The 23,483-nt window shown below is 42.3% G+C and overlaps 1 protein-coding gene across 1 annotated transcript in view; it reads right to left on the minus strand.

Annotated features, from left to right (window-relative positions):
* GRK6 (G protein-coupled receptor kinase 6) overlaps nucleotides 1-23,483 on the minus strand; it is a 97,032-nt gene that overhangs the window by 15,893 nt on the left and 57,656 nt on the right. The window contains exons 8-12 of the mRNA XM_040344448.1: nucleotides 18,107-18,247; nucleotides 15,442-15,632; nucleotides 12,028-12,065; nucleotides 3,394-3,483; nucleotides 3,110-3,318 (exon numbers count right to left, since the gene is read on the minus strand). Coding sequence (XP_040200382.1) covers nucleotides 3,110-3,318; nucleotides 3,394-3,483; nucleotides 12,028-12,065; nucleotides 15,442-15,632; nucleotides 18,107-18,247 — 669 coding nt within the window. The remainder of the gene's footprint in view (nucleotides 1-3,109; nucleotides 3,319-3,393; nucleotides 3,484-12,027; nucleotides 12,066-15,441; nucleotides 15,633-18,106; nucleotides 18,248-23,483) is intronic.

The raw sequence follows: 23,483 nt of genomic DNA on the forward strand, positions 1-23,483 counted from the left end.
TGTATGCACATGTTTTATTTATCAATCATTGTATTGATTAATCAGTTCACGCAGCGCAGCATACCATCGAATTACTCTGTATATGTTTTATCTGATATTTCTGCTGCAGCAGCAGCATTTTCATTTGTTTGATTTTCAATAATTTGTAGAATTAATTTGCACTATATATCACTTATTAATTCTTGACCCACTTAGACCTGCGCAGTATATTTCCACAATAAAAACACAAATGTCTTCATCAATTTAGGTCAATAATATTCGGCTACATATTTTTGGTTAAAAAAAAAAAAAAAAATCCCAATAAGCATATATTGATTGATTGCACAAAAGTTAGTCTACAAAACGATGGGATTTTTTATTTTTTTTTACTAGTAATGGTGGCAAATCGGTGACTTATAGCGGGACTGCAATATTGTTACAGGCAAATTGGATACCGCTGGTCCCGCTGCCTTCTGGGACCTGCGTGTCTCCCAGAAGGCAGCACAGGGGCTAAAAGAGGGTCTGGAAATTCTGTAGATCACCACACAGTGCGCGGGTACCTGGTATTGGCAGGCATCTGCTCCCTCCTGAAAGGTGCCAAATGTGGCAGCGGAGGAAGGGGATGAAGCAAACAAGCAGAACTTCCCCTTTTGAGTGGGAAGCTCATTTGAAGCTGAACTCTGGGCAGGTACAACATATCCCATGTAGCTGTGTCCCCACCAGGCAGGATTTTAAATTTAAAAGAAGAATATAGTCTCATCGGTCGGTGTTGCTTTGGATACATAGAACAGTTATTTTTGATCAATTAGTGGGCTGATGGATTTTAACATTTAATGTCATGTTTTACCCTTTCTACCCAAGTGAATGAATGTACTCGATACTTTACTCACCTCTCCATACAATCAAGAGGAAGTGCCCTACCCTGTTCAGCAAAACCATCTCAATTTCACAATTACAGACATAGCTAGCTGTTCTAGTAGGCTTAAGTTTGACTTTCTTATCATACATTAATGTTCCAGAATGTATTTTTACATTTTTTTTATATATAAAAGCTCCCTCAGACCATTTCCTCTGAAAAACATAATGAACTGCCAGTTTACAACGAATGACCTACATCTTAATTGTTTCACAGCAGGCTATAAATATAGAAGTGTAAAAAAAGAAGAAAGGAAGTGGTACACCTTCTACTACAACTGATGACAGAAATCTAGAACAGGTCATGGGTTACAAAACCTAATTGCCTTCCTATTTCTGTGGTATGCAGAATAAAAATCAAATACCCGTATAAGCCAGATCTTCCTGCTCGTGAATGTTGCAGCTATTTACCACACCTACATCCTCTGTACATCACAAGTTAGGTTCTCAAGACTTTCATATCTTTCTCAAGATATTTACCAACTACTACATACTGTATATGTCATAGTTGGGTAAACCAAAGCGGACATGTCGCCCATAGCCAAGAGTCAGATTCCAGCAGACGTTTTATAATGCTGCTTAGAAAATAAAAGTCAGCAAAGGATTGATTGCCATAAATAACACATTTTTGTCTAGAGCGATTGGAATGTAAGAAAAAAAATAAAAATATATGACTCGGGCCCACTGCTCGTTTAAAAGCAGTAAATGGGTCTCTTGCCTAGATTCAGATCAGCTCAAGACCCTGCAAGGTGGATATATAAAAATTCTAACAAGACTATTTCTAACAGGTACACATAAGTGTATTTGAATTAAACGTGGCGTTGATTTCACCAGAAATCGAATAATGGTTTCTATTATGTAGTCTAAACGTATGAAGGTCGATTTACACAGCCAACACACCAGGATGGGGATCTTTATAATAATCACTTGCAGAGGCGCAGCCCGTTCAGGCACAGTGTCACACTGGTACACTGTTGCCCGTTTCTGGGTTTGGGGGCACATGCGCTCCCCCACCGACACCAGCTGTAAGGCTGCATTCACACCTTGGCGTACAAAATCGAGGCGTTTTATCCCGCGAATTGCGGCGACAAATTGCGGCGTTTTGTACCGCGATTTGCGGCGACAAAACGCCGCGATTGTGAATGCAGCTGTACCCCCTCTATGGAGATGGTTCACATCTCCTATGCCGAACGCCGAAAGCCGCCTGAAAAAAAGGTCCGGGACTTGTTTTCAGGCGTACGGCGTTCGGCGTGGAGATGTGAACCATCTCCATAGAGGGCAATGTGAAATCATCCCTCCAGTGTCTCAGGGGCGGCTGCGGCGTCACACTACAGGCGTATATACGCCTAGGTGTGAACAGAGCCTAATTGTACACAGCCCGTGTCAGCAGATCTCCGCCAATGATTCATGGCCAGGACCTGCTAATCGGCTGTGTACAGAGGGAAAGATCTCCTTGTTTTTTATTCTTGCATAGCAGGAATAAGAAACAAAGATATTTAGTAAAAAGCAGCACACATTACACATGGTTAGGCACACAGTTAACCCCCGCAATTACCCAAAATGTTAACCTCATCCCAGCCAGTGTCATTAGTACAGTGACAGTGTATATTATTAGCACTGATCACTATATTTGCGTCCCTGGTGATCTCAGGGTCAGTTTGTTCCCACTTAGCGTCAGATTGTCCACCACACTATTGCAGTCCCATATATTATATAAGTCACTGATCATCACCATTAGTAGTACAAAAAAAAAAAAAAAAAAACTTATTGGAATTTTTTTTTTTTTGCCAACAAGACATGTAGCAGAATACATTTTGGTCTACTTTTTATTTTTTCGTTCCCATAATATAAGATAAAAAAAAACAGTGGTGAATAACTCGCACCAAAAGAAAGCTCCATTTGTGTGGTCAAAAAATTATATACATTTTGTTTGAGTACAACAGTGCATGACTGAGTAATTGCCAGTAAAAGTAGAATAGTGCCAATTAGCAAAAAAATGGACTGGTCATAAAGAGTTCACAGTCCAATGAGATTTGTAAAGTACAGTCATGTGAATACGACTTAAAAAAAGATCCTTATCCTTGAGCTAAAGCTTTGTGTATTTAGCCTACTGAGTGCTGTTTTAATACAGAGCATGCATCTGTTTTTGAAGTACCCAAAACCAACTAGAATTGGCAATTCATGTAAAGGTCACACAGAATGCGATTTTACTCACCATAGTACAAAGAGCCTTAGCCTCTGGCGAAAACTTGCCTGAATATTCTTCTTGGCCTTCCTTTACTAACCGCTCTACCTCCTCACGTTTGATCTTCCTCTTCCTCTGCTGGAAAGGGGACTGTCCCTCTATCATCTCATACAGCAGACAACCAAGCGCCCACCAGTCAGGGCTGAATGTGTACCGTTCATTCTTCACCACCTCAGGAGCTAAAAGACAAAAAGCATTGTTATATCCCCATCTTAGCCAGCACTTTTCCTGGTCACCTTAATACCTCTACTCACCCATGTATCCTACAGTGCCTACTCTGCCTTTAATAGTTTGACCTTCTGGGATGTGCACAGCCAATCCAAGATCAGAGATCCGGATGTGTCCTATGAGAATAAGAACAGTATAAAAAGTCAGGCAGGAAGACATGCATTAAAACAGACACCCCATAAAAATATGCCTACACTACATCATTGGCCTCATGTATAAAAATAGTCTTTGGAGGAAGCTAAGAATATTTTATGACATGAAATCTATGCACAGCATGTAAAAACAACAATAATGAAAAAAAAAAAAAAAAAATTATATTACAACCTACAATAAGGGATGAGACAATTTATAATATTATACAGAGTAAACATCTGTACAATTACGACGCAAATCTAGGGGGTAGGGCAGCACAGTGGTGTAGTAGTTACCGAACCACAACACTACCTGCCTTGTGTTTGCATGTTCTCCCTGTGCCTCCATGGGTTTCCTCCCTCACTCCAAAGACATGCTGGGAGGTTAATTGGATCCTGCCTAAATTGGCCCTAGTATGTATACGTATGAATGCGAGTTAGGGGCCTTAGATTGTAATGGGTCTCAGAGTGCATGCACTGATCTGGTGGGGACTCCGATGAGGACCCCGATGTAAGGGGACTTTCTGATGGGAGTTCCACCGAAAAGTGGAAGCTCCACTTACCTGCTTCCCCCCCCCCCCCTCCGATGCCACATTTGGCACCTGTCAAACGCAGATACCCAATCCCACTTCCGTGTAAGGGCGCCGTGGTGACCTAGGTCATTTACAGCTCCTCCTCCTTCCCCCCCCACTGCCCTCTGGGAGACACACACAGGTCCCAGAAGACAGCGAGACCATTCAGAAAGTGCAGCTCGACTCGCACAGTAGGAAACAGGCAGTGAAGCTGCAAGGATGCCAGTGCCTGCCCCCAAAGCCAATCGAGGGGATGGCTACGGGTGCCAACATCGCAGTTTCCCTGGACAGGCAAGTGTCCTTATATTAAAATTCCTTGTATTGAAAGACTTTAAAACATTTTTTAACACAGGCTGAAACTCTGCTTTAAGGGTGTACTCTGATGAGGACAAATTAATATAAGGGGCATATGGAGAACTACTAATGTAAAAGGGCACTCTGATGGGACACCTAGTGTAAAGAGGGACTCCAATGAGGACTCCAGATGTGAGATGGGACTCGGACAGTGACACCTGATATAAGAGGGTACAAGTATTGTTTATTCATCCTAATCTAAGGACAGGCTAAGACATAACTGCAATAGTGTTCTCTGATCACTTCTGCATTGTAACACGTTGTATAGAAGCATGCCCAGTGAAGAGGGAATACTGGTTTCCTTCATCTGTCATGCTACTGAGATTACACCCGTTGACTTTTATTACTGCATCTCCAGACCAGATATGCTAGATCTGGCCCTGGTACAATTACTAGTTTGCATTTATTTTGTTAAGCGCTGCGCAAACTGTTGGCGCTATATGAAACCTGTATTATAATAATAATAATAATAATATTAATTTAAGGTGGCCATTTAAGATGATCACCACATGACTGACAAAAGGTGTTCTGCATGAATCCGAAACGTTAAACTCTCCCGTTTTGTTATGTGATCATATTTCAATAAAGCTGTTTGAACAACTTAAGGATCCATGGTGTGCTGGCAAATATCTACACAGTGACAAAATACTGGAACATGCTAATGGTACTGCCATCACTTTCACAGACACAGACCATAAGAGCAAAAGGAAGTAGTTCGAAGACCATTTAAAAAAAAAAAAAAAAAAAATGCCAATATGGATATAAACATTATTTCACTTAAATATTCAGATTTCAATTAGGATCAATTTGCAGGTCTAGCCGTCAAGCAGGCAATTGACAAATTGTATGGAAAACACATGCACACTTCCTGTTCTTGTTTGTGGCTATCTGGCATGATTATATTTGCATGTGTCAAACAATGTTCTCAGCACAGAACCCAATTTTATATGGAAGAGCATTCATTTAAAAGATTGAGAGGTCTGGTGAATTAAATGGCCATGCCTAGGTTAGCCATACAGAATTTATTTATTTTTGTTGTAGAACCAAATAAATCATAGTGAACATAAACCACCATTACATTCTAGGGTAAAAAAAAAAAAAAAAAAAAAACTGGCGATGATTGATAATTTTTTTTATAATAATTCAGCTAGGAAAAATAAAAATCAATCTGAGAAATGTTTTCTATACAAACAATTATTAATATTACAGGACAATGATATATGATCTAAGTGAAAACCTTTAGAAACACTGAATGTTCACACCAAAATGATAAAAAAGAGATTTTTAATACAGCTTACCTGTAAAATTTTCTTGGAGTACATCACGGGACACAGAGCGGCATTCATTACTATATGGGTTATATGGAGTACCTTCAGGTGTAGACACTGGCAATCTCAAACAGGAAATGCCCCTCCCTATATAACCCCCTCCCATAGGAGGAGTACCTCAGTTTTGTAGCAAGCAGTATGCCTCCCAAAATGGTCCTCAAAAAAGAGGGGTGGGAGCTCTGTGTCCCGTGATGTACTCCAAGAAAAAGATTTTACAGGTAAGCTGTATTAAAAATCTCTTTTTCTTTATCGTACATCACGGGACACAGAGCGGCATTCATTACTATATGGGATGTCCCAAAGCAATGCTTACAATGAGGGGAGGGAGAACATCTCCAAGACAAAAGGATTTAATTTAGAGATATACTCAAATCATAATAAATCCAACTTAGTTGAGAAAAATAATTTTAAATTTTAAATTTAACTCAAAAAAGAGGAGCCCCCGGAATCCGAGGGTCTCAAACTGCAGCCTGCAGCACTGCCTGCCCGAAGGCAGTATCAGTATTCCTTCTTACGTCCAACTTGTAGAATTTTGTAAACGTGTGGACAGAAGACCAGGTTGCCGCCTTGCAAACTTGAGCCATAGAGATCTGGTGGTGTGCTGCCCAGGAGGCGCCCATGGCTCTAGTAGAATGAGCCTTTAATGATACTGGAGGAGGCAACCCTTTCAAGCCGTAGGCCTGAGTGATTAATTGCTTAATCCACCTAGAAATGGTGGACTTTGCAGCTGCCTGCCCCTTCTTGGGCCCATCCGGTAGAATGAACAGCACATCTGTTTTCCGGATCTTCTTTGTAGCTTTAAGATAGGCCTTCATGGCCCTGACAATATCCAAGGTATGCAGCAACCCTTCCTTTCTGGAAGTAGGTTTAGGGAAGAAGGATGGTAATACCAAATCCTGGTTCAAATGAAAACTGGATATGACCTTCGGTAGGAAGGAAGGATGAGGGCGGAGAACGACCCTGTCCTTATGAAAAACAAGATATGGTTCCTTACAGGATAAGGCCGCTAGCTCCGAAACTCTTCTTGCGGAAACTATGGCAACCAAAAATACTAACTTCCTTGTCAGTAGAACCAAAGGAATTTCAGCCAACGGCTCAAACGGTTGTTTCTGTAAACTTGACAGAACAAGATTTAAATCCCACGGACAAAGCGGGGATTTAACTGGAGGTCTAATACGTAAGACCCCTTGAAGGAAGGTCTTAACCAGCGGGTGGGTGGCCAGCGGCCGCTGAAACCACACTGACAGAGCAGAAATCTGTCCTTTGATTGTGCTTAATGCCAATCCTTTATCCACTCCTAGCTGGAGAAAACTTAATACTCTATCGATGGTAAATTTGCGAGAAAGCCATCGCTTGGACTCACACCAGCCTACATAGGCCTTCCAGACCCTGTAATAAATCACCCTAGAGACCGGTTTCCTGGCTCTGATTAGGGTAGAGACTACTTTCTGAGACAGACCTCTACCCCTGAGAATCAGGGATTCAGCTTCCAGGCCGTCAAATTTAGATGCCGTAAGGCAGGGTGGAGGATCGGACCTTGCGATAGCAGGTCTGGCCGTAGAGGAAGAGTCCAAGGGTCTCCCACTACCATCTTTAGGATGAGTGAGTACCATGCCCTTCTGGGCCATGCTGGAGCTACCAGGATGACTGGTATGTGTTCCACCCGGATCCTGCGCAGCAGGCGGGGTAGTAACTGGAGCGGGGGAAACGCATAAAGAAGTTTGAACTGATGCCAAGGGCAAACCAACGCATCGGTTCCGCAGGCCATCGGATCCCTTGAGCGGGATATGAACCTGTCTAGTTTCTTGTTGAGTCTCGATGCCATGATATCCACGTCCGGCACTCCCCATCTTTGGCAGAGTGCTTGAAAGACTTGTGGATGCAGAGACCATTCCCCCGGCCATAGAGTCTGGCGGCTTAAGAAGTCCGCCTGAAAGTTGTCCACTCCTGGAATGAATATTGCCGATATGCAGGGCACATGCGCCTCTGCCCATAGGAGAATCAAGCTCACCTCTCTCTGAGCGGCTTGACTCCTGGTTCCCCCTTGGTGATTTATGTATGCCACGACCGTGGCATTGTCTGATTGAATTCTCACCGGGAACCCCTGCAATTTTGACGTCCAAGCCCTGAGGGCTAGTCGAGCAGCTCTGAGCTCCAAGATGTTGATGGGCAACTGCTTCTCTGGCTTTGCCCAAGTACCTTGGCGAGTGCAACCATCCAAAATTGCTCCCCAGCCCGTCAGGCTGGCGTCTGTGGTCACTATCTTCCAAGCCACTGGGCTGAAAGACTTCCCCTTCAGTAGATTCTGAGGGTCTAACCACCAACACAGACTTTGTCGGACTCTTGATAAGAGCGGCAACGGGATATCCAAGGCCTGTGGCCTTCTGCTCCATGCTGACAGGATGGCTGCCTGTAGGATGCGAGTGTGGCTCTGGGCGTATGGTACCGCCTCGAACGTGGCCACCATCTTGCCTAGTAACCTCATACATAGGCGAATAGTCGGTTCTTTCTTGCTTAGAACCAGTAGGATTAATTCCTTGATGGCTTTTACCTTCCTCAGAGGTAGGAACACTCCTTGTTGTTCTGTGTCTAATCTCATGCCGAGATATTCCAACTGCCTTGTGGGCTGGAAAGCTGACTTTTCTCGATTTAGGACCCAGCCGAACCTCTCGAGGTATTGGACCGTGAGGGCCACTGCTCGCTCCAAGCCGGGAGACGAGTGGTCTATGACTAGGAGGTCGTCCAGGTATGCTAGGATCGTGACCCCTTGGATCCTTAGCTTGGCTAGGATCGGAGCTAGGACCTTCGTGAACACCCGGGGGGCCGTAGCCAACCCGAAGGGAAGCGCCACGAATTGGAAGTGACGCGAAGCCACCATGAAGCGTAGATATCTTTGATGTGGCTGATAAATTGGAACATGAAGGTAGGCATCCTTTATGTCTATGGACGCCATGAAGTCGTCCTTCTGGAGTGTGGCAGCTGCTGACCGCACGGATTCCATCCGAAATGAGCGGATCTTTAGATATGCATTTACCATTTTTAGGTCCAAAATTGGCCTGACATCTCCATTGGATTTTGGGATGATGAATAGGTTGGAGTAGAAACCCAGCCCCTGTTCCAGGACTGGCCGGAATCCGAGGCGGATCGTTTGGAATCCTCGACTCCTGGAAATGAGGAGGAGGAAACCTTAGGAAATCTAATTTGTAGCCTGTGGCCACGGAAGACCGTACCCACTCGTCGGGAATGCTGGCTTCCCAAATCTCTGAAAAGAGTCGCAGCCTTCCCCCCACCTTCGTGGGTGGGGGCGCCCCTTCATAAGGTTGGCTTGGGGGCTGGTTTTGCTGGTTTGCGAAACCACTGCCTTTTGCCTCTAACAGCCTGTCCTTGTGATTTGCTGTTGAAGCCGAAGTTTGCTTTTGCAGGAGGCCGTCGATACTGCTTGGCATTAGAGGGCCCCTGCCCAGGGGAATACTGTCGTTTAAACGCAGGCCCCTGAACCTTCTTCTTAGTTGGCAAGAGAGTACTCTTGCCGTTTGAAATGGTCTGAATGTATTTATCTAGGTCTTCTCCGAAGAGTCGTCCTCCATGGAAGGGGAACCCTACCAGGAGCTTCTTGCATGGGGGCTCAGCCTCCCAGCCTTTTAACCATAAGAGTCTTCTCATATGGATAAGGGATAACGATAAACGTGACGCTTGCTGGATAGAATCCTTGATTGCGTCTACCGTAAAACATATGGCCTTAGGGACATCCGAAAATTCTTCTGCCTGCTGGGCAGGAATAAGTTTAAGCATCTGCTTAAATTGATCCGATAATGCTTGAGCGACCCCAATCGCAGCCACAGCTGGCTGTACTACTGCCCCTGCAGTAGTGAAGGAGTTCTTAAGTAGTGCTTCCAAGCGCTTATCAACTGGATCCTTGAACACCTGTATGTTTTCTACAGGGCATGTTAACGATTTGTTAACACATGAGATGGCTGCGTCCACTGCAGGAGTAGCCCATCTTTTGGAAAATTTTTCTTCCATAGGATATAGGACAGAGAACTTCTTAGGTGGTAAGAAGATCTTATCTGGCTTGTTCCAATCTTGGAACAAAACTCCCTCTAATAGAGGATGGATCGGAAACACAGCATTGCTTTGAGGCGCCCTCAGTGAGCCCAAAGCTGAAACCGTCGATACCTGGAGATCTGGTACTGGCAAGTTGAATGCCCTATGGACCAAGTCCGACAATCCTTGAATCCACCAGCTCTCCCTCAGGGAGACTGCCCCAGACTCCTCTGTATCCGGATCTTCGATCCCTGAACCTACTTGGTCCTTGTCCAAGAGGTCGTCCAATTCCCCTGAGGAAAGGACCTCCTCTTCTGAGGGTCCGCGCTCGGGCGACGGAGATCTATTCCGCTTACTGCCCCGCATAGCTGCGGCTATCATTTTACCCATGCTTTTCTGCATCTCTTTTAAAGAGGTGAGTAATACCTCCTCCGTGACCATCTTAGGGTTGGACTGACCCGCGTCAGCTCCAGCCCCAGATCCCGATGGCCCCAAGGCTCCCTGTGGGGAAAGCAGCGGCATAGCTTTGTCCGAGACCTCAGACTCTCTGGGGGAATCCCCACCTCTTGTACCCTTGTTTTTTGATGCCATGGTACAATACCGAGGTACACCTGCTACTTATTGGTACCTGGGACTTATAAATAGTTAAATGCCCAAACACCTGTTTGGGGGATAAAAAATGCTTCCTCTCCCCTAGATGACACTTTTTTTTTTTTTTTTTTTTCAAAAAAAATCTTTTTTTTTTTTTTTTTTTTTTAAATCTAGGAAAGAAAAAACATTCTGTCCCCCTGAGTAGTATTGCAAGAAAAACTATGAGATGGAAAAGAAACAGCCTATTCCTAGGCTTGAAAACAGTCTTTCTGAAGACTGCAATATTCTTTCTGGCCACTGTGTGTCCTCGGCGCCCCGTGCTTGCCGTTCTGGTCTTTCCTCCTCAGTTCCAAAGTATTGAATGAGCTATATGGAACAAACAAGGAAGGGCCGCCCCTTCCTTAAGCCACTGACCCGCCCTTCCCCCCCAGCAATCTCAAACAGGAAATGCCCCTCCCGACAGGGGGGGGGTGGGGTTGGGAGGAAGGGACCTCTCTGCTCCAGCAAACTGCAGCCTGCAGCCTGGAACCATGAGGAGGTCAGCGTTTTGCCTGCTTTGCAGGCCGTGAGGAGGAAGACTGAATGGAGCATCGCCTGGAGGCTTGCAGGTAAGCACAGCTCTCTGACACACACATATACTTTTATATCACACAGGCCCCACTCAATGCTTTTCCAACACTACAAGGGAGGTCACATCTTATGGGGAATAATACATATAGAGCCATCCTATCTTTATGATATGTGACTAGTTTGCCAGATGCAGCGCATAACTTTAGGCATGTCCCCTGTGACCCCCCAGAAAAAACCTGCTAAGAACCAAGTTCCGCAAGTTTTCCCCTCACTTACCTGCTCCATGCCGCAGGACTTTGCCAAGCAAGAGGCCCAATCTTCCCCCATCTCGGTGGGGATGTCTAGACCTTCAGGCCCTGGGTTCCTATGAAGGATCCACTGTCCTGGGCCCATATAGCACTCTGGCAACAGAAACATTAGGCACCCAAAGGTTTCTAAGTTCTGGGCCCAGGGTCCAGCTCTCTAAAAAGAAAAGCATTATGGGCTATACCCCAAGGGTTTGGGGTCCGGTTACTGACCACTTTAGCGCTGAGGCTTTTTTGGACAGAACCGGTTAGCTCACCTAATCCCAAGGATGTGGAGGCAAGCTAAACCATGACTAACACCTAAGACACTGGCGGAAAAACTGAGGTACTCCTCCTATGGGAGGGGGTTATATAGGGAGGGGCATTTCCTGTTTGAGATTGCCAGTGTCTACACCTGAAGGTACTCCATATAACCCATATAGTAATGAATGCCGCTCTGTGTCCCGTGATGTACGATAAAGAAATGTATAGTTTGGTTACTTACTATCAGTCTTATTATGCAAAAATATTGGCCATCTGTCAAAACTAAAGAAAAATTACTTGTGTATGGCCAGCCTATGATAATTGATGCCTATGCTGCTTAATCAGGACATACACAAGCATACTTTTCTTTTTAGAAAGTTCTAATGATCTCAGCATTGAAATACATCATAGCATTTGAAGCAAGCCTTTTCAACCTCTTCTAGTTGATAATGTGCATAAAATCACAACCTGTTTAAACATTAGGCTCAATGACAGATAATGATTTAAAACATTTTTACATACCATGGTCATCCAGCAAAATATTTTCTGGTTTTAAATCCCTGTTGAAAGAGAAAAAAAGGTATTCAGACTTGAGCATTCCATATAGAATATAATGGAGATTACTCTACTTCATCAAGACAAATCTCTAAAGCAAGTGTTCTTAACTGGAGGCATCTATAACCCCTGGGGGTGTGGGAACCAAAAATTAGCTTGTGTATTTGCGATTTCCCATTTTAATATGAATAAATATATAATTTTATATATAAATACATTTTTGGAAGTTGGAAAGTAGATATCCTGAAAATCTTGCCAGCCTTCTTAAGCAGGCCTTATATAATGCAATTTTTTTTCTGCAACCAGGGTTTCAGGACAGAAAATGGCGTGATTCCCCCATCAACAGTCCATGTTGATGCAGGAATCCCTCCTGCTGAGCTATAGTGTTCTCCTGCCAGGGGGGTGCAGGGAACTGTCCTTGCTGGGAGAACACAGCGATTATTGTTAGCTGCTGTAGCCGCTGGCAGTTGGCGCATTTAAATATCCAGCATGCTGGTAAGCCAATTAATGGTTTGACTTGGGTACAATCAGCCTGCCCATAGATCATTTGAATCTCGGCCGCTCCATGCTTAAGCAGTCGTAATTTGAGCCATCTATAAAAATCGGTCAAGTTTTAAGTGCAATTGAGGACTGATCACAAGATTGCCGACTGGTCAAGATTGCCGCCTTGTGCTGGACCCCTTATAATTAAAATTATTTGAAAGACCCTTCGGTCTGGTATGGATTTTAAGGGAGACCTCCATGCCAAATTAAATGGGGGGGGGGAGCTGTCTTCTCCATCTGTTCTTCTTCCAATGTTGACTCAACGCGATCTCCCGATGTAATGGTGGTATTTTTTACAGCAGGGTTTAGGAGCTTTTTTTACAGCTTGGAAACGCCTTGGTTATTCAATGGCCTCATGCCCACACAGGCGTTTTTAGTTTTTAAGCTCCCGAGCCTCAGAACCTGCGTCCCCCCCCACCCCAAAGCACCTTGTGCCCATGTTGATGAGGACAAGTGCCTCTTCCCGAAAGCCCTGGTTGTCGAGGGCTGCAGGCAGGGGCTATTTTGAATCTGGAAGCCCCCTGCTAGCAGTATGTTTTGCAACAATAAGGTTGTGAAGGGTCTTGAGCTCTTTGTTCTTTACCCATCGAGATGTTTCTTGTGACACCTTGGTAATGAGACACCAGCTAATAATAATAATAATAATAATAATAATAATAATTTGCACTGACAAGGGGCAGGATTTCTTTCCAATTGCTGATAGATTTCAGCAGATTTCTTGGCTTTCCCTGCCTTGTTGCACCTCCCCTTTCTTCATGTTTTCAATGCTTTTTTCCCTGTATCGTTCCATTTTATTACACCTGACTTATTTCTGAACTTTGCTTGTTTTGGTTTCTTTGTATGTATGGATTGCACAGGTTGTTACCGATGTAGTGAAATTTTGGGGAGATTGTCCCAATAGTCAAAACAATTAATGAGAGGAAATTCCTCCAAATTGGGGGATTTCCTGGTTGTCACCATTGGAAGATTTCCACCCCAATTTCTGTTCTGGCAACAACTCAAATTTTGGGATTTTACTTGTACTTTCACTCTTGGTGATAACAGGAAACATGACAAATAGAGAAGGCGATTTATGATTCAACTATGTTACATAAGAAAGTCCTACCACAAGAGATGTATAGAATGGTGTGACTTTCCATTGGCTGCAGGGCATGTTGTGATCGCCACAATTACCGTATTTTCCGGCGTATAAGACGACCCGGCGTATAAGACGACCCCCTAATTTTCCAGGAAAAATTTTGATTTTGGGATATACTCACTGTATAAGACTACCCCCTTCTTACTGTCTTTCTGGAAGCTGAGGGGGAGCCAGAACCGCTGACAGAAACAGGCTTTTTAAAATCTCACTGTGCCATTACATTACTCACTGTGCCATTACATTACATGCCCAGACTGTGCCATTACATTACTCACTGTGCCATTACATTACATGCCCAGACTGTGCCATTACATTACTCACTGTGCCATTACATTACATGCCCAGACTGTGCCATTACATGCCCAGACTGTGCCACTGTGCAATTACATGCCCCCACATTGCCATCACTTGCCCCCACTGTGCCTGAACTTGTTGCCCCCCCCCCCCCAGTGCATTAACACTCACTTTTTTCCCCAGCGCTGACAGTCCCCCATGCTGCGATCGCGATCGTGAATGATTTCAAAGCCGCGCCTTCACTGCAGAGTGTTCTGTGATAGGATGAACAAAAATCTTCCCAGCAGCGCCTCTGTTATGTTTCCCGCCTATCACGGACGTCTTCTCATCTCGTCCGAGGATGAGAAGGCATCTGTGATAGGAGGAACAAAGAACAGAGGCGTTGCTGGGAAGATTTTTGTTTATCCTATCACAGAACACTCTGCAGTGAAGGCGCGGCTTTGAAATCATTCTCGATCGCGATCGCAGCATGGGGGACTGTCAGCGCTGGGGAAAAAAGTGAGTACTTAGACTGTACCCGGCGTATAAGACGACCCCCGACTTTGGATGCATTTTTTTGCATCCAGAAAGTCGTCTTATACGCCGGAAAATACGGTAAGTGAACATTGGGCTCACTGACAGAAGCATACTCTGAGCCACAGGCAAGCCTCCGAGATTTACTGATCTTTCCAGCATGGTTATAAAACTAGCCATTTGTTTTACCTGAACAAATATCTAAAGTAGTAAACTGAATATGTGTGCTTCATTAACACATACAGCAGGCAGTTATTGAACACCATATAAACAGAGTAAATAAATAGGATGCAGAAGCTTGGCAAGGATCTGTTTTATAGCATAGATTTGGCAAAATCAATGAATAAAATATGCCTGCAAGAAACAGAGATAGATCTCACACACACACACACACACACACACTTTTTATAAATATTTTATTATATCGTTTCATGTGCTGGAAAACAATGGTGGCCACACAAAATGTTGAAAATTTGGGCTCAATTTGGACATTTTCACTTAGGGGTGTACTCACTTTTGTTGCCAGCGGCTTAGACATCAATGACTGTGTGTTGAGTTATTTTGAGGGGACAGCAAATTTACACTGTTATACAAGCTGTACACTCACTGCTTTACATTGTAGCAAAGTATGGTTTCTTCAATATATATATCTATCTCTCTTCATGTGTCAAACATGAAGAGATATAATAAAATATTTACAAAAATGTGAGGGGTGTACTTACTTTTGTGAGAAAATAAATAAATGGTATAAATAAATGGTATATATATATATATATATATATATATATATATATATATATATATATATATATATTATATATATACACACACACATACATATACACACACACACATACATATACACATGGATAAACATACACATTTATGCATACCTGTAAACTATTCTCTCTTGTTGTAAATCTTGAAGGCCACAACAAATTTCTGCAGCATAAAATATTGCTCTGTCTTCATCAAATCCAGCCTCACCCATGTGATAAATGTGAAATTTCAAATCACCTCCATTCATTAGTGTTAGCACCAGACAAAGAGCGTCTTTTGTCTCATATGCATAAGCCAGACTAACCTGCAAGTAAAATATTCTTCTCATATACATAGAATGATAAAACTTTACATTGGTATCAAAAGTTTATGGCATGCTACAAGTTTAAACAGGAAAGTTGTATTGTTATATGGACATCTTTCTATAGAACTTACTGTATACTTATCAGACTCTTGTCTTATCTGTGGTTACTCCAAGTGGGCACATGCCATCAATTCCAAGCTTACAGTTTGTTGGCAAGAACAGAGTTCAAATCTAGATTCACATGCTTAAGGCTGGCCATACATTAAAACCAAGAGAATGTTATTGCGCTGACGCGTAAGAAAAAAAAACGCAAATATAAAAATCGCCCGAATGTCAAATGTGATATAACAGTATACATAGGCAAAAAAAAAAAATAGTTTGCTTCTTATGGTATACTCAACATAAGTATCTTTATATTCATTAAGCAATACAACCATTACACGTTCATGTGATGGGTTAATAAGTGGTCAGTCCATATTATACTGGGATAAAATGTCTTTGCGAGAAGATCTACCTCAATTTTTACAGAGATTCCACCAAAAAAAAAAAAAATGAACCACATGAAGAGCACTTTACATGCGTGCCCACCACCTCCATAAAGCATCTTACCAGATGGATGTGATCTCCAATTACAGTGATCAACAACCCATAGGGAGCCACAAATTCTCGGTCGGAGTCTCCAAATCAGGCACGTATGGTCAGCAGGGTCTCAGTACTTCATAATTGCCATAATCGCCAGAACTCCAAAGTGAATTCAGATAGCCATTAGCCAGGGAAAAGGAATAAAGGACTTGCATAGCGTACAGCCTTTTTTTTATTAAAACCACAAAAAAGGTACTCACTTTGCTCAGGCAGAAACAAGGCAATCACATAGTGGATGGCCTTACAGACAACCGGCATCAACGGGAGTGTTGACGTCACACGTTCGTGAACTCGCCAAATGCGTTTTGCATCAGTGTGTTAGGGGAACCAGAGTAAGAACCGTCCTTGCATCATGTATGCAAGTCCTTTATTCCTTTCCTTGTATAATGGCTATCCGAGTTCACTTTGGCATTGTGGCAATTACTAAGGCCCCTTTCACATTGAGGTGTTTTTCATGCGGTACAGTGCTAAAAATAGCGCTGCTATACCGCATGAAAAAATCATGCCCTGCAGGCTTCCCCGAAGGCTTTCACACTGAAGCGGTGCGGTAGCAGGACCGCTCCAAAAGTCCTGATAGCCGCATCTTTGGAGCAGTATAGGAGCGTTGTGTTTACTGCTCCTATACCGCGCCTTCCCATTGAAATCAATGGGAAACCGCGGTAATACCGCCCGCAACGCTACAAATAGCGCGGCTATACTGTCACCGCGGCTCCACCGCCCAATGTGAAGGCAGCTTAAGTGATGCTTTTATACCGAGACCCTGCTGACCATACTTTCCCGATTTGGAGACTCCGGCTGAGGATTTGAGGCTCTATATGGGCTGTTGATCTCTGTAATTGTTTTTTTTTTTTTTTTTGTGGTGGTGGGCAGTGGGCACGCATGAAAGGTGCACTTCCTAGTCTCTTCACGCGATTTGTTTTTTGGTGGAACCTCTGTGCGAAGATCTACCTCAATTTATTCACAAAGACCTTTTATCTCAGTTCTGTTACAATATGGACGGACCACTTTTTAACCCATCACATTTATGAACGTGCAATGGTTGTTTTCCTTAATGTATACACACATAGCACAGATAATTATTTTGAGTATACCACAAGAAGCGCAAATTTTTTTGCATATGTATATGGCCATACATTAAAGCAGTGGTGATGGGGGAATCTTTCCCGCTGCGATATTGTATTCCGACAGCGGGAGGTTTCCCCACTGTCAGAATAGGATTACTGCTGTCGGCTATACAAAATAAAAAATGACAGGCTGGATGTAATAAAGTAAATCGTAATATCATCTTCAGTATAACCAGCCTACCCATAGATGGATCTAAATTTGATGGGTCTATGGGCAGCTTAAAGTGCAATTTCACCCAAAAGGAATAGTTCCACTTGTCTGCCTCCTCCCATTTACGTTTTGGCACTTTATTTCTTTTTGGGGAGGGGGCATCTAGCTGGTTTTCCCCCCAGTCCTTCCCTTGTAGCCTTCTAGAACATGTCACAGGTCCCAGAGTGCTGCGGGATCATTCACAAAGCACACCATGGCTCACGCATGTGCAGTGGGAATCTGGCTGTAAAGTTGTAAGCAGTCACAGCTGGCATCCCAAAGTAAATATGCCAGTGCCTGTAACCTGCATAATTATTTGCATACTTGCAGTCTTTAGACTCTTTCAAGTTAAATATGGATTCAATAAAAAAATAAAGACTACCCAGTCGTCATGGACCAATTCCATTTTTCTTTACCTTTCTCTAAATATGCATAGATGCAGACATTATCTAATTTATTGAATGCACCCTCCTTGCTTTATCATCAACCCCTGGACCTACAGATGGATTTGTACTTACTACAAACCTGCTGTTGACTCTCTCTAAGATCTGTTTCTCATTTAAGGCCATGGATTCCCCTTTCCGTTTCTTAATACGTTTCTTCTCAAGTTTCTTGCATGCATACATCTTGCCTGTTGCTCGAACTTGGCAGGCACAAACCTAGATACAGTAATTCAATAAAGATTAGGATGCAAGTTTAATTCTAGCCAATGCCAACAAACTACTTAAACATACTGTTTACTAAAAGGTTTCCCTTGCCTGTCTACGTTCAGATGACACTCATCTCAAAAGAACTGGAGATAGGCTGAGAGAGATATTATTAATAATATTATTAAAAAAACAAAGCATACAATATATCCAATAGTCTTTTCACATTTTTTTTTTAAAGAAAGTAGGTGTATGGGGTTGTCCAGAAACATCAAGTTTCGCAACCAGTTTAATGTCCAGGTCAAGAGGGAAGGAGGAGGCAACTGAGAACAACTTGCCAATAGAGAACTGATCACAGCCGCTTCCCTGCGTTGCTCTGCATATGAAATAAACTGCTATCCCCCATGTAATGTGCTCTGCTTTGTTCCCCAAAACAGTGCCCATCTCCCAAGTAATGTGCCCTCCTGACATGGAGGATTACCACTGGTATAAAGAAATCGCCTCCCCTGCATATTGGTTTGCATCTTTTCTGGCCTGAATGTCTCTGTATGGAGAACTCATTTCACAAGGAATGATGACGTGGGTACACCTATTGATGGGATCCAAAAAAATCTTGATGGCATTCTCTGGTTAAACCCATGTGATAAATGCAACATCAAATCTCTGCATGTTAAAGACAATGGGATTGATGTAGTAAAGGAGTAGAATGCGTCCACTTTTCAAAAGGCAAATTTTCACTTTGCTTAGTGAATAAGGTAAAGCTGTGCTGATGCAAGTTATCCAATTATGTGCAAGCAAAAATCATTAGGAAAATAAATTTTCTTAAAATTTATAAAACAAATTTGCATCTGATTTATTTTAAATAGATTGTCACTTGGTTTGACCTTGTTTACCAAATTAAGTGGACATTCACTTTGACAATGTGAATATTCTCTACTACACCTCGTGTGAATGGTCTATATGCTCTTTCCATTTTTTCTGGTACAATATTTTTTATTGAAATATATATAAAAAAAAAAAAGGGGGGGGGGGGGGGGAAACAGACAACGATTTCCCACACAGGGGATATGGACATAAAACATAAGTAAACATAAAAGCACATAATAGAATATATACTATAAGGAAACTAATTATTAATTACCACCGTCTCTCCAGCCAGGGTCGGGGGGCAGTGAGTTATGCCTGAGCTTGAAGACCCAGGGGCCAAGGTAGGTAAAGGGGGGTGGAGTAATCCGCAAAACGGGGGAGAAAAAAAAAAAAAAAAAAAAAACGCTCTTTCCATTTTCAAACCCAAGTCAAAAATGCTAATTTAACAAGAAAAGCACTTAAAACCCCCAAAACATTACACATTTTCTAAAAGCCAGATGACAGCTGCAATTTTTTAGGTTACACAATATTTGCGCATCCGTTTGGCAAAATAATTTTAGTGTATGCAAAAAACAACAAAATCTGTGAAAATGTAAATGTTGGGACTGAGTTACATATATAAAATTACCAAATATGTAAAGGCTTAAATACCAACTACACTTTTGTTGGGGGGGGAACACACACACACACACCTCTGGGTAATCTATACACGTATGTTGCAATCAGTGTTGGAGTGCAGACACAGACAATGAAAGCACCACTGCTTAGTACGGAGTAAGAAGACTCAAATGGGCATATGTTCAATGAGTCAATGTAAGGGACCTCCACATCAAGGCTGCAGATCAGGATGGAAGATGGTCCAATTGGTCAGGAGATATCACAGAGAAGCAGCCAATTTGTCAGACCAATCCTAGATGCATACTAGCACATAATACCTTTACTTTGCAAGAAAGAAAGAAAGAAAGAAAGAAAGAAAGAAAGAAAGAAAGAAAGAAAGAAAGAAAGAAAGAAAGAAAGAAAGAAAGAAAGAAAGAAAGAAAGAAAGAAAGACAGAAAGAAAAAAAGGCAGAAAGAAAGAAAGAAAAGAAAAGAAAAGAAAAGAAATGAAAGAAAAAAGAAAGAAAGAAAGAAAGAAAGAAAGAAAGAAAGAAAGAAAGAAAGAAAGAAAGAAAGAAAAAGAAAGAAAGAAAGAAAAGAAAGAAAAGAAAAGAAAAGAAAAAGAGAAAGAACTTTACTTCCTCTTTAAGAAAAATGTATACAGGATGTATGTTGCCAAATATAGTATAAATAGAGTTAAGCTTTTTACATTTTAAAGCTAAACTCCAGGCAAAAATAACTATTTACATACGATCCTAAATAGCAACACATGATACATATCAAGTGATGCCATCACTGAGCTGCCTATAGCCTGTACAGAGAGCAAGGCTGTGGGGGGACCCAGCAGGTCCAACTACTGTCTGCTGCAGAAAACTACAGGAGGCGGCTGATAAAAAAAAAAAAAAAAAGAAAAGAAAAAAGAAAGGAGAACAGTAGTAAGTGGTCAGTATTACAGGAAGTTCCTGTACAGACACTTAATATAAATGAGGTGTTGACTCTTCAAATCCACCTAGAACCTCATTATTATATGGCCTGTCATAGAAAGACTTATTTTTTTGTAATATTTATATAGCATATGCTACACTTTGATCGGGTGAATTAGTAAAGAGAACAGGAGGATGTAGTAAATGGTTATACTGGTTTTTCAGTGGGCTTCCTGAACTAGCCTGTTTTATTTAACCTCCCTGGCGGTATGATTCTTTCAGAAAAAACATGCTGAAAGCGGTACCATTATTTGCAAGGAAATTTGGCGTTTTATATTGTAGGTCTGTCATTTTTAGAAATAACTCACTTAAATCTGACCAAACAAGCTTCTAATAGGCATCCCGGGTATGAAATTTTTTTAAAAACAAAATTATAAATTATAATATAATAAATAATTATAAATCAATATAACAAATAATAATATAATTATAATAAAAATTATTCAATAATGTAATCAAATCAAAATCACTGAAATTTGCTCAGTTGCAGAATTGTTGCTGTCATTATTTTTTTTTTTTTATGACGAATTTCCCCACAAATCGCTATCGCACAATTCTGCAAGTGATTATAATTTATTATCGCTGTTTTTTAGCTGATCTAAAACTATTTTTGACATAAAGGGACACTTTTGGTTGCTATGGACAATCTACAGTTTGCAGGGAGAAAGAAACGTTTTTATTATATAAAATGACATGCAGGGCAATGGACAGACCACTAGGGACAAGGGGGGTGTGTTTTTTTTACATACAGTACTGTAATCTATAAGATTACAGTATACTGTATGTATAGTGTTTGTTTACTTTTTTGAATTTGGCGCCGTTCTCCGTCCCCGTGCGTCGTAACGTCGCAGGGAACGGAGATCGGCGTCACACGGAGGCACTGTGTGAATCGAGCGAGGTCCTGCTCGCTCACACAGCGCGGTGGCATCGCTGGATCCAGGGACAAGGTAAGTGAAACTCCCTGTACATCCAGCGAGGCGAGCCCGAGTCTGACTCGGGGTTACCGATCCTTGCCCAAAAATCTCACCCCGAGTCAGACTCGGGAACACCGCCCAGGAGGTTAAAAAAAAAAAGCTAGCAGAGTGCGTACCCTTGAAGCAGCTTTGCACTTATATTCAAACCATTGCCTGAGTGTTGTTAACTCAAATGAGACCAAAAACAGAAGTGTTGTTTTTAGCAAACAGAAAAAAAAAAAAAAAATTATTAGGAGAATATATATATATCTATATCTATATATATCTATATATCTATATATCTATATCTATATATCTATATCTATATCTATATATCTATATCTACACACACACACACACACACACACACAATATATCTCTATATATATAGCACTACCCCCGAAGGAGCTGCTGGTTTGTTTTGGGTGGCTTGTTACCTCTATTCCTTCACCGTCTAGGATATACGACGAGTTGAAAAAAACTTTTTTCTTTGCTTTATTACCCAACGGCATAAAAGAATAAAAGTAGTAGTTGCAGCAATGTAGCTTTCGTAGCCAGAGTGGGTGTTGTGCACCTGGATAGGCCTCTCACTAGCCTAGCAGCCAGGGTGTCACACGGAAACTTTAGCAAAGTCTCTGCCACAGACCTTCCCAAAGGTGGAGATTTATTCGGTCCAGAATCCTTCTCAACACAGGATTAAGCACCCGGATCTCTCTTGAATAAACTCTTATGAACTTATGACCATCACTCAGCCTCTCAGTAATAGTGCGTCCTTCGATGAAGTTCAAGCCCTCTCCTGAAATACCAGCCTTGTGCTGGGTGCTCTCCAAGACAGGTGGCTTCCTCCTTTAGGATGGACAGCACAGGACCACTCTGCGAACGTAGACCTAGTCTGACTACCAGGCCTACATAGTAGATCACAACCCCAGACCAACGTGGTCCCGGAGCCAGGAACACTTGAACATGCACCCCCAGCCATGAGGGCCACACACAGCCAGGGTCGGCCACGACCACGATGACAATGACCCAGAATTAATGACGTCTGTTCCTTAAGTACTCTCCCCCAGCATGCACAGTGAGTCAAGCAACACCCACTGATTGGCTGCCGAGGAAAAACACCCAATACGCCCTGACTCGACTGCTGCCACCCTTGGCCTGGGGTGGTACCAACACCCCAGACAACAATAGTGGTCACTCACAGTACAGCCATGGCTGGAACAGAGGGACCAAATTTGGTAAAACAACACAGTCAGAGGTAGTCAAGTCTCTGACCACCCTCTAAATTTAAGACAGTGGCAGCTATGAAAGTAGCAGGCCGCCACACATACATATGTACACACATATAACAAATTTAAGAGCAATATAACGATAGAGAAAAAACGTGAGAATTCTAGCTATTTTACAAAACAAAAAGTGAACTTGCGTCCTTTTCTTACATTTCTTCATTAAGCTTGCAAAAATTATCAGAGCTTTTGAAAACCATGTCCAAGTCTATTTACTGGGCTTAGACATGCTCTTCTCTCATCTCTAAATAGTCCATTTAAAGCATGCAATTTGGATTATGACTGCTTTAACTAGAACAGCTAGTAATTGCTCGCATGAGGTAAGACATTAGGCACATAATTCAAAGAAAGCCGTAGAGAAAGAATGGGAGGTGTAGAACGCATCTCTCATCTCTAAAGCTTTTGAAAGAAGAAATATATTTTTGATGTCCTTAGAAACCAATCATGCATGTCATACATTTATGGATTTCAAAATGAAAAAGTGAATATGAGTTATGCAAACATGAGCAGTTTTACCTTCAAAACACCCCGATAAACAAAGATGGCTATTCAGTGGCATGTCATG

This window comes from Rana temporaria, chromosome 3, assembly GCF_905171775.1.
Source record: "Rana temporaria chromosome 3, aRanTem1.1, whole genome shotgun sequence".
NCBI classification, from domain to species: domain Eukaryota; kingdom Metazoa; phylum Chordata; class Amphibia; order Anura; family Ranidae; genus Rana; species Rana temporaria.